We start from the raw sequence: 12203 nt of genomic DNA on the forward strand, positions 1-12203 counted from the left end.
TAGCATATATCACCTTAATTCCTGGCCTTTTTGGGGGGGCTTAGACACCTCGCATTTCTTAGCTGACTGTCCGTGTCACTTGGAAAACTGTTTCCTGGCTAACTGGGAAACTGTGCACTATGCATGGTCTTACTTCTTAAAGCCAGTTGGGTTCCATATTCATGGGCCCAGGACAGGTCAAGCAGGCCCAAGCTGGATCCCAAGTTGCATCTAGAACACTCCACTTCTCGAATAGTTCTGGAGGGGAGTGAGAGAGCATTGGTTCCAATTTGGAGCAAGTTCTGTCTCAGACTCCCAAGGACGGTCTTGATAGAAGAACTAAGAACACTATCTGTTCTACTTTGCATCCTCTGGAGGAGGGGAGAAACACTGCCCTAACTACATATTGGTCAATTTCCTTTTGCTTTCTAAACAGGGATGCGTCAAAGGCCCAAGAGCTGCAATTCTAAAAGAACGAGACCTACTTTTTGAGAAATAGGGAAACATTATAACTCAATTAGTAAACTTCTCTCAAAATAAGATTTTGAGAAAATTTTAAAAATTGGGGACAAAATAGTAAAGCTTTTGATAATATACTTAGACTTTTTTTTTCTTTTTGAAAATACTTGAGTCAAATCTAAGAAAAGTGTTACTTAATTTTTATTGTTTATGTTAGCTGTGTGGTAGACGTGGTCAATTTTTGGTGTTGTTCTCTTTGCTACTTTTTCTTAATGTGAATAAATTTCACAACCTGTAGTTAAGTTCCATGGCAAAGGGACTAAAGGAAAGTAGTCCAAGAAACACAATAGTGAGTTTCATGCATTTCAATATTTTTTAAGCAAAAGAAATACTTACTTTGAAAAGTGAAAATGGATCCGTGTGTGATGGGACTGTCAGCTGAAGCATGAATTTGAGCTGGGAAACCAAAACATGAACAGCAGCAGCAGTGGTGAAGCCACTGATTAGGGACTCAGATAAGTATATCACTACAAATCCGATCCGCAGAACCCCCAGGATCAACTGGAAAAAGAAGAACAAAAGCCTTTGTTAGTGCAGATAGGAGTATACCTCAGCAAACTAAGGGATCAACATTGAAATGATTCAAAATGTAAAGGCTCAACCTGTAGGTATATGCCTTTGAGAAGCAGATGCATCTGCCTCCCGAATACCTCCCACCCAGTGTTCCTCCCTCTCCTTCCCTTCCACCCCACACCCCAAGTTGACTGTTACATCGTGTTCAAATAGGATGTAAGTCTAGTATGTCTCCAAGTCTAGTGTGCCTCCTTATCCCCCTACCCATATTTTTAGGAAGGACTCACTCATATGTCTTTTACAGCAAAATCTTACCTACCATCAGCCCTCATACATTCGCAGATGTAATTTTAAGTTACACTTTCCCGTTGCTATATAAGTGAGTGTCTATTCATATTTCATCAAAAAATTACTCAACTTGTTTAAGAAATACCTAACTGCACATTGGACATCAGAAGTGCTCAATTTTAGCTGGGGGGTAAGGGTCATTAATTCCTTCCCCAAAGCCTCATTGTTTTGCAATAAACTGAATTGGATGGATTCTCCTTCTCTTGGATATCTTGTCTGTCTTTCCACTTATGTCTCCAGAATGCAGCCAGAGCTGTGGGTACACAAAGTCCAGCTGGGTTCCATTTCTATACTAGGTTGAGAATTGTATTACGAACTAATGAAATTATCAATAAGACACACACTTATATCCTTATAGAAATTGACTTTTCTTTCTTTAAGAAATGGTCTTAACCGATAATATCATTAACCATAAGCTTAGGTAACATCTTGAAAAGTCCATTCAGCAATGGTGTCAGGGTATGGCTTAGGAGTGAGGCTTTAGGCCCCACCACAATCTTATTCAGCTTTCCTCACATCTTTGATATGAACAGCTTGAAGTGCAAAGCCCCCGTCCCTTCCAACTAGATTATAGCCTCTGAGGAATTAGAAAGAAAAAAATTTCAAAGCCACCAATGTCACTATTACTTGCATACATTTATGTTTCTTGACTCTATCAATTCCCAGGCATTTTATTGAGTTAAGCAATAATTTCATTCCTCACCACTTGTGCCTCCCTGTTCCCATCTTTCCTTCTATCTAGACTCACATTCACTCGTATTTGCAGCGTGGATCCACCACTCCCCATTTGGTTATGATGGTGACCCTTCTTCAATTATTTCCTGTGGGCCATTGAAGGAGGGTCACAAACCAAAGGGAAGATGGAGAACGGTAGCAGGAGGGAGAAAAAACAGAAAGATGTGTGCCAGCAGATTGAGGTGGCAGGTTACATAAGAAAGTGCTCACCTGGATGATTCCAGAAAGCACTGTGACTGTTGTAGCCACCATCACCTTCTGCTCCATCGATGACGAAATATTACCTGCTGAACTATTCGACGAGTCCATAGTAGTCGTACTGTCATCTATGGCTACTCTCGAAACTACTGCTCCCAACATCGTACTCAGAATTGGAAACGGACCTAATTAACAGCAGGTGAATTATGGTCATTATGTGCCTCCCTAAAGTATATTGTCTTTCAAACACAGCGTGGCATATAAAAAGGCTGCCATCTACAGCCCTGCCCTCCTTCCCAAACCCCAGTCCCAATTCTTACAGGAGACTATGATTCTTCTCCTGGATTATGCAGTTTGGAATTAATATAATGTATGGCTAATAAAATTCATAAAGAAAAAACAATGTGAGCATTAATCAACCCAGTAACTGACTTACCCACAGATATGTGTCTAGAAGTACCCAAGAAAAGGTAGACTATGCCTGGGAAAAAGGCCGCATACAACCCGTATTTTGGAGAGATGTTGACCAGCAGAGCAAATGCTAACCCTGTAAACACACAAGCAGCAGGGTGCTTATTTCGTACAAGAGGAATCATAGAAGTTCTCATCAGGTTCTGGTATTTAAGACCTTAAAAATAAGTTACTTTATTAACTCAAAATGTATCAAAGATGGAACTATAAGAACTGAAACTATAAAAAGTCTTAGAAAAGAAAACATAGGTAGTAATCTTTGTGACTTTGGATTAGACAATGGTTTCTTAGAAATGAAACCTAGAGTATAAGCAATCAAAGAAAAAACAGATAAATTGGACTTCATCACAATTAAAAAATGTGTACTTCAAAAGGTACTATCAAGAAAGTGAACTGATTACCCACAGAATGGAAGAAATTATTTGCAAATTGTATACCTCATGAGGGTCTAGTACTTAGAACATAAAAATAACACATGCAACTCCAGAATAAAAACACAACTCAATTTAAAAATGAGTAAAGAATTTCAACACACATTTCTCCAAAGATATATTTTTTCATGGCCAAAGAGCACATAAAAAAAAATGCTCAACATCATTAGCCATTAGAGAAATACAAATCAAAACCACAATGAGATACCACTTCACACCCAGTAGGATAGCTAAAATAAAAAAGATAGAGAATAACAAGTGTTGAGGATGTGGAGAAATTCAAACCCTCTTATATTTCTCGTGGAAATGTAAAATGGTGCAGCTACTTTAGAAAATAATTTAGCAGTTCTACAAATGATTAAACATAGAGTTACCACATGACCTAGCAATTACACTTCTAGGGATATAACCAAGAAAATTGAAATATGTTCACACAAAAACTTGTATACAAATGTTCACAATAGCATTATTCATGATAGCCTCCAAGTGGAAACATCAACTGATGATTGGATAAACAGAATGTGGTCTACCCATACAATGGAATAGTATTTGTCCATAAAATGGAATGAAGTACCATGTATGCTACAATATGCATCAACCTTGAAAATATAATGCTAAGTGAAAGAAACTGGACACGTTACACATATTGTACAATTCCTTCTATATAAAATATCCAGAATAGGCAAATGCACAGAAGCAGAAGGTCATTGCCAGAGGGGTGGGTGGAGGTGGGGGGATGTGAAGTTACTGTTAATGGGTAAGGGATTATTGGGGAGTGGTGGTGTTGAAAATGTTCTAGAATTATTAATAGTGGGGATAGAGGTACAGCCTAGTGGATATACTAAAAACCACCGAATTGTACACATGAAAAGGGTGAATTTTATGGTACATGAACTATATCTTTAAAAAGTTACCTTGTAGTACAGCCACCATCCCTGTGCTGATACCAGAAACGATGTCACTGAGCAGCCATTCCTTTAGCCGATACGCAGGTAACCAAGATATTATTGGAAACAAAGAGAGGACAATTCCCTTGGCCTTTTGTGTGGAACAGCTGAAAACATGGAAAACCACAGGTCAGTCAATTAATATCAAATTTTAAGTTTAGTACTTAATTGTAGGTGGGAAATTGGTAAAGATGATAATATATTAAAGATTAAATTAGTAATTTCACTTTCACTATCATTCCCTTCTTTACCCGCATCAGCTGCTCCCTGGTCACCACCAAAGGAATACAAAAAAAAATGCCTGCTTTCCTTAACCATAATAAAGCCATAATAAACCTATCTGTCACCCTCAGCTTGAACTGTGCAATATTTTACTGGAGAATTTGCCTCTGTTCCCATCTGTTAGCTGTCTGATTTGGAAAGACTGTGTTGAGAGCTGAGATGGTGTTCATTTCAGACACTACCTTTCCAACTCCAGCAGGGAGTAGAGGGTTTGGAAACCAAAGATGAAAGACTCCATAGAAAGGAAAGCTTGAAAGCTAGAAAATTTAGGAGAAGGTGCTTCATTTATTCCTAATGCTAGTACTTTAAGATATATCTTACCTACAACATAATTTGAGATGATCCAGAATTGTCTTATGATGTCTGTCTTTCTTCTTATGTTCTTCCCCAAAAGCATTTGAAGAATACACTGGCCTGGCCACAACGTACTGATTCCCAATGGGTTCGATCATTTTGCTTTCTCTGGGGCTGTGGCAAGTTGAAGACCTTTGGAACTATGTGGTGAACCCTTCTTCTTGCCTTTAGCAGGTTAAAATGCTGAAACCAAACAGAGCTTGCTTCTTAAATAACTCAGAGATAATGTGATGCAATTTACAGATGAGTGAGCTCCGAACTGAACGTTACCACCTTTTGAGATCAAAAAAGGCAGGCTTAAGGGACCTAGATTGTGTTTTGCGACAATGATATCACTTTTTACTCCAACGAGCTAGATAAGTAAAGAAGAACTTTTATTTTATTTTTTAAAAAGGTTGCCAAAAAGTAACAAAAATCAACTCAATTTACTAATCAGTGAGTCCACTTTTTACTTGTGAAGTAGATCTTCTCATCAATGTTTTTCCTAGAAACATTTCTAAAGTTATGACATTGGAATACGGGGACAGATTCAATTTAAAGTCTATTTATTGCCTCTAACTTCAGTCAAGCCTGTTCCAATTTACCTATTAGAATTTTTATAATATATTATAAAATGCTTTTAATTTGTGAATTCAAAAATATTATCTGTTTCAGTTATTTTCTCATTGTTTCTGGGAGTTATATTGTTTTACGATTTACAGTTGAAAAAACTGTGGCACAAACTAGATATTATTTGGTTACTTCGTTCATAAATGATAAGGTCTTTTGTAAGGAAAAATCTTGGGCAAGTTATTTCACCTCTCTGAGCCTCATCTGTATAATTGGGATAAAGATACCCAAGTTTCAAGGTGAATCTGAAGATTAAATGAGGATGTTTTCAAAGCATCTAGCATTGTGCCTAGCACCAATAGGCATTTACTAAATGATAGTTATGGTAGTTATTATTTTAACTATTAGCGTTTTCTGCAAAAGATGTTTAATTTTTTGTTCTTATCTCAATCCTGCTTCTATTATACTTGAAAGATCAATTTTATAAAACATTTTTATGCATGTTACAGATTTAGTCCTCATAATTCTTTGATGCACTTACCGTTATTATATTATTATTATTATTATTACTATTATTTTCTTCTTACAAATGAGGGAATAATCATGCACATCCCCAGCCCCCAACAAAATCCAAGTACTTTTTCTCAGGCCATACAGCTAGTGAAGTGTCTGAAATGGGACCTGCATTTTCAGACTCTTTGCTATTTTTTCTATGACGTGCAGCTTCTTTATTGTCCAACAGGAACGTAACTGAAGAACATTCCAACTAAACTGTTAGCACTTTTCCCCCTAATCTTGTTTCTGTATTACTACCCAGAATGGCCAAGTTTTGTTCCTTGACTTAAGTCATGGCGATTAATTGAATTATTTCACACTAGATTGCATCTTGTTACACGGTGCTCTCATGTATCTCATGGGATTTTCAGCATGTTTGCAGAGCTCAGGTTATAACCAGCAATCAGATGCTGGCCACAACTGCTGGCCTCACTTGACCTCCCTCTGACCACCCATTTCTCCCCTCCCCGACCCGATTCCCCAGCCTCCTCCAATGCCTTCTGTGCTGGCCTTCTCTGACCACAGTGCAGCACTTCTGCCCCACCCTCTGGCTTGAGCTCCCCAGAATTTGAGTCCCAATTTGAATTGAACTCAGTTATGACTTATAGATCCCCCTTTGCTATTCCTTCTGAGTTCCCCACCCTCTCTGCCCCCAAGCTGCCTGTCTTCCCTTTTGTCTCTATCTCCTCCTCCCTCTCCCCACCCTCAGTTCCAGGGGTCAGAGCCCACTACCTAGACAGTACTTCCCATTATGGCAAGAACTTGCTCATGAAGTGGAGTTGGCTTGTGCATTGCTGTGCATAGCACGGATTTTTGTCCTTTTTTGCCAAGTACCAGCAATATGGTTGGGGCATTAACAAGTAAGATCTCCATGGTCAATGACTTCTGACATCTTGAATCTCTCCCAAAGGCTGTCTGGAGTGTCTTTTGAGAACAGATTTTCATCCTGTGAGGGATGCAACCTAGCCAAAGTGAGGATGAAGAAGACTCAAGCACTGTGTGTTTTTAGTTCTGTCAGATGCTGCCATGGACAGGGAAAAAAAAAGATTCTGTCCTTTGATTGCTTTGCTCATGTTTTTTTTCATCAAGGAGTTCACAGAAACTATTAGTTCTTTTCCTTAAAAAAGATACTGAAGGTACTTTTTTTTTCCCCCTGGTGGTTGTATGTTTTCTCTTTGCTAAATTATAGCCCAGTTTTTTCCTTGCTTATGACAATGAGGGTAGAAATCACTTTATTTCTGTTCAGCCTCCTTCCTTGAGGGTGGCCTGGCTCCCTCGCACCTCCAGCTGGGTCAAGAGCCTGAACTCCTGCCTTCCTGCTGCAGCCTAGAAAAAGCCTCCTCCTCACACCCAAGTGCTGCCTACACGGGCTGTTCAAGGGCAGGAATCCGGGCAGCTTAAGAAATCTTTCCAGAATTTAGAGAGAGATCTTGAGGGCCACATTCCAGTCTTTTTTGTTTTTCCTTGCTCCCATCCCTGTTTCCAAAAGCTGCCGCCTCATATTCCACGTGTCACGCTGTGAGCCCGTGGACCAACCACCCCAATGGCACCTCTGCTGAAGAGACGCTCCAGATAGCTGTAAATTAACATCATTCTCCATTTTGTCATTTCTGAGATTCTTGACAATGACCTTCTTTAGTTAGGAATTCAAAAATGATTTTCTTAACTTTTTTTTTTTTTTTTACCTGAACAAGCTACTTTTTCTCCAGAAATTTTTGGAAAACATTTTTTTGATTCCTGGAATTACAATTCCAGTTTCAAATATTACACCCATATTAATGTCTGCCTTTTTGTGCTCTATCTTCATAGCTCAATTCTCTCCAGGTTCATCGGGGTGTCAGGGACCTTTGCGGGATTGAAATTCATTTGCAGGGTCCCTTTCTCTTAAAAATGTTAGAACTCTGAGCCTTATTTGTATATATTTCCACTTTTATTTGCTTTCCTGTGATGTGCTTTCTAAAATTCTTTGGTCTGTATATATATAAAACATACATAGACAAACACATGTGTACATACAGGTACCTACATACCTTGGTGCTGCAGCTTAGTCATATACATTGTTGTTCTCTGTTCTTTTATTTTTTTTAGACCATCCTAACTGAAGTATCTTTTATTTTTTTGAGCAGAAATTTAATCCTAGGATAAATTTCTGAAGTTTGGTTTCTCAATTTAACTGTTCCAGTTTATTAACAACTTTTTGATATTTCTAGGGATTGTCCTGTATGTACCCCTCCCCCACCCCCCAAGTTCTCTCCATTTCCAACCTGCAGCCTAAGCACTGAGGTCACCCCTAGCCTCCAGTTATTTGGGAATATCCCCACTCTGCCTGCTCTACTCTGCTGAGCAGTGTCTTAGGGCCCTGAATTTTCCACTCAGTCTTTATCTTGTCTGTGTTCTCCTCTTTCAGGGTCTGCCCTTTTTGCTGGGAAACAATTCATTTCAACCAAGATGCTCATAAGCAATGCTAGGGTTGGACTTTAATTCGTGGCCATTCGAAACCTGGAGGCACGCAAGCGCGCAGAGCGTTTCCCAGCCCCTCCCCTGTCACATTAGGTGCTTCCACGCTTGCGCGGGCAGCTCTCAGTGACACCGCGGGTCAATAGCTGTTTAAGCTAACGAGGGTCTTCATAAAGACATCGCTGATGTCTTTATTATAAAATGTCTTTTTCTCCTTTGGGTAGATGCCTAGTAGTGGGATTGCTGGATCAAATGGTATTTCTACTTTTAGCTCTTTGAGCTATCTCCAAATTACTTTCCACAGAGGTTGTACTAATTTGCAGTCCCACCAGCAGTGTAAGAGTGTTCCTATCTCTCCACATCACGCCAGCATTTGTTGTTTTGGGACTTTTTGATAAAAGCCATTCTCACTGGAGTTAGACATCTGCACTCAAATGTTTATGGCAGTACAATTCACAACTGCAAAGATGTGGAAACAACCCAAGTGCCCATCAATACATGAGTGGATTAATAAAATGTGGTATATGTGTACCATGGAATACTACTCAACAAGAAAAAGCGATGGTGAACTAGCACCTTTTATATTTTTTTTTTTTTGAGACAGAGTCTCACTGTGTTGCCTGGGCTAGAGTGAGTGCCGTGGCGTCAGCCTAGCTCACAGCAACCTCAAACTCCTGGGCTCAAGTGATCCTCCTACCTCAGCCTCCCGAGTAGCTGGGACTACAGACATGCGCCACCATGCCCGGCTAGTTTTTTCTGTATATTTTTAGTTGTCCAATTAATTTCTTTCTAATTTTAGTAGAGATGGGGTCTCGCTCTTGCTCAGGCTGGTCTCGAACTCCTGAGCTCGAACAATCCGCCCACCTCGGCCTCCCAGAGAGCTAGGATTACAGGCGTGAGCCACCGCGCCTGGCCACACCTTTTATATTATCCTGGGTGGAGCTGGAGCCCATTCTTCAAAGTGAAGTATCACAGGAATAGAAAAACAAGCACCACATGTACTCACCATCAAACTGGCACTAACTGATCAACACTTAGCTGCTCACATGGAAGAAATATAAATCGGGTGCCCAGCGGGTGGGACGGGAGTGGTGGGGGTGGGAAAACTCACAACTAATGGGTGCGGAGCGCACTTGTAGCTCTGGCTTGGGCAATGCAAAGGCGTTATCTGTAATCAAAATGTTTGTACCCCCATAATATTCTGAAGTTAAAAAAAAGAAAACAAATAAATAAATCTGGGGGAAAAAAGACATTGCTGAACACGCCATACTGTTCCTGAAATCTGCTGACAACACTCCTGCTTTCGTGAATCTCAAGATACCCCTGGGCCAGTCAGCGGAAAACCAGAGGTAAGCCAGCCGTCGTTCGTGAGTTCGTCCTTGGACAAGGGGAATACAGCAGCGTCCTGATAACTGTACTTGCGGGAGGGGGCCAGAGACGGGAGAACAAGCGGAACAACTGCTCCAGTGAGCACCTGGAGAGGGACTGGAAATCAGGGGCGCGTAAGCTCCGCATTCCGGTTGGTGCCAAGCTGGGTGGAAGCACGGAGACGATGGCGTCGGAATTGGAGAGGGTCGCAGTGGTGACTAGGAGAGAAGAGGGTCTCAGCACTGATGTTGGTAAAGAGAGGTCAGAAGGGGTCAGAGGCTGGGGCGGGCAATAATCTCCAGTTAAATGCTACAATTCTTGTGTGCTTCGGTCACTTTTGAAACAGAGCAGGGTAATTAATTAATTAAGCTATGTTATAGATGTATGGATACCAGAGGAGAGAAATAAACAGGTACATTATTATTCAGAACATGGAAAACTCTCCTGTGTTTCTCTACCGTTTAATGATAATGGGTTCAAAGCTATTAGCATCTTACAAAGCCTTCTGGATTGTTCTTGAAGCCAGAGCCATTCCCTGGAGAGAAAGAATAAGCTGACATAGAAGGTGTTTAAAGGTGATGGATCTGGGTGAGGGTCCAGAGGGTGTGGAGGCTGTTCCCCCAGATATCCAAGGCAAAATGGGTAAAGGAAAACATTCTTGACTTTTTTTGGTGGGGGGGGCCAAAATTTTGTGGATAATTCACACAACTCTAGTTCAGTGTCCATAGTGGGCAAGAACATAACAAATGTCTTGCATTACTAATTCAAGAAGTCTATTTATGTGTTTTATTAAATTTTACAATGGTCTTATAACATCTCCCAGGAACTTGGCTTTAGCTGTTTTAGTTTGTGCACTAAACTTATTGTTATTTTTCATCAGTCCTATTACTGTTAGGTCTGGAGCCAAGAGAGAGACACATGAAGTCTCATGTGTAGCAAAATGCTGTTCAAGTATCTGGGTGCAGATGGGTGGAGGTGGAAAGAGGGGGAAACCTTGGGTTTTATGGAGGGTTTCTTGGGGATGGGGGGAAGTGATAACACCTGCAGAGATAGGGGAGGGGGTAGCTTTGGTCCTTATCAGGAGGGATAGGAATGCTGGAGTCGCTGCAGCTGCTTGTGGTTGAAGTTAGGCTTGTGACCTTGGACTCTCTAGACTCCTGTGGCTTCCGTTTCACAGGCTTTGTGATATTTTCGGGTTCCCATCTGGAACAAACCTAACAATTACTGCATTGCCCATAATGCTGAAAACTAAATCAAACCTAATTTAGTTAGGAGGTGCAGTAGAAAAGGGTGAGAATTTGGCAACTAAGTAGACCTGGTAGTGTTAGGATTTCTAGCTCTTCTCAGGACAAGGGTTCCCTGTTTTGATGCTGTTTCGAGCAATGGCTCCACATGGGAAGAAGGATAAGGGCGGGCACTCCATTTTGGGGCTGCCCCACCCATGATCCTATCCCCAGTAACTGCTACACCTGGGGAAGGAGGGAATGCTTTATCAATCTAAGAATTCCCCAGCCCAGGCATAATATTTAGAAAGTGACCTAGAGTAACCTAAGGGTAATTAATATGCCATTGGCTTGAATCTGCATTGTGGTTCACTGCCCCCCCCCAGGTGGGCTTTCTTAGAATTCATATATATGCAGATGGAATTTTGAGGACACCTGTTGATCATTTGATAACATCCTACACCTCCCAAGAGCTCCCCTCCAGACTGGGCTAATAAAAAGAAAAAATTCAAGAAATAAGGAAGCGAGTGGGTCAGTGAGTGAGTGAGTTGGTCTCTTTCCACTCGCAGAGACAGACCCGTTTTATTCTACAGTAAAGAGCTACTCGTGTGAAACTGCTCCCTGCCTGAGGTTACTCCATCGTATTGGCCTTGCTGATGATTTTTCCAAGAAGGGAGTCAGAGGACTGGGATAATAGTCCAGACTTGACACTGTGGTGTGTCCGGTCATTCTTTGGCGAAGAGCGCGCCAAGAACCGAGGGCAGACACCCACCCTGACATCTCTGGTGCCCAAACCCAGGATTCTGACAGTTTCAAATCCTTGCTGTGCCATCTCCTATGTTTGCTACAGGCAAGTGATTCGAGCCTTAGTTTCTCTAAGGACAAAAGGGAGAGACCATTATCTTCCTTGCAGGGCTATTGTCAAGACTGAAGTTAAAGCATACAAAGAGAGACTTCTTAGCCTTCATTTCATAGGAAACAGCCTCAGGACTGAATTTAATATTGACTGTTTAGACTGAATTTACAACATGACAAAAGTCAGCTGGAACCTGTTGGAAAAGGTTAGTGCTGCCAAGTTTTCTATGACTTCATGTTTACTCTGAGCTTATCTCCAGAAATAGTCGTTTTCCATTCTCATCTCAGTTTATTTTAACACAATTTTTAAAGAGTCCACCTATGTGAGCTTCCTAGCTTGGCGTGCAAGGCCCTTCGTATTTCGACTCTGGCATATCCCGCAAGCTTCTTCACTCCTCCTCCACAGTTATAGTGGGCTC

At 41.0% G+C, this 12203-nt stretch overlaps 1 protein-coding gene across 1 annotated transcript in view; it reads right to left on the reverse strand.

Annotated features, from left to right (window-relative positions):
- The window catches only part of SLC26A3 (solute carrier family 26 (anion exchanger), member 3), a 37250-nt gene extending 32292 nt beyond the window's left edge, over positions 1-4958 (reverse strand). Inside the window, exons 1-5 of the mRNA XM_012650310.1 lie at positions 4745-4958; positions 4109-4248; positions 2729-2839; positions 2305-2477; positions 835-999 (exon numbers count right to left, since the gene is read on the reverse strand). Coding sequence (XP_012505764.1) covers positions 835-999; positions 2305-2477; positions 2729-2839; positions 4109-4248; positions 4745-4875 — 720 coding nt within the window. The 5' untranslated portion in view covers positions 4876-4958. The remainder of the gene's footprint in view (positions 1-834; positions 1000-2304; positions 2478-2728; positions 2840-4108; positions 4249-4744) is intronic.
- Positions 4959-12203: the final 7245 nt, after the last annotated feature.

Source organism: Propithecus coquereli, unplaced genomic scaffold, assembly GCF_000956105.1.
Source record: "Propithecus coquereli isolate 6110/MARCELLA unplaced genomic scaffold, Pcoq_1.0 Scaffold32, whole genome shotgun sequence".
Lineage (NCBI taxonomy): Eukaryota > Metazoa > Chordata > Mammalia > Primates > Indriidae > Propithecus > Propithecus coquereli.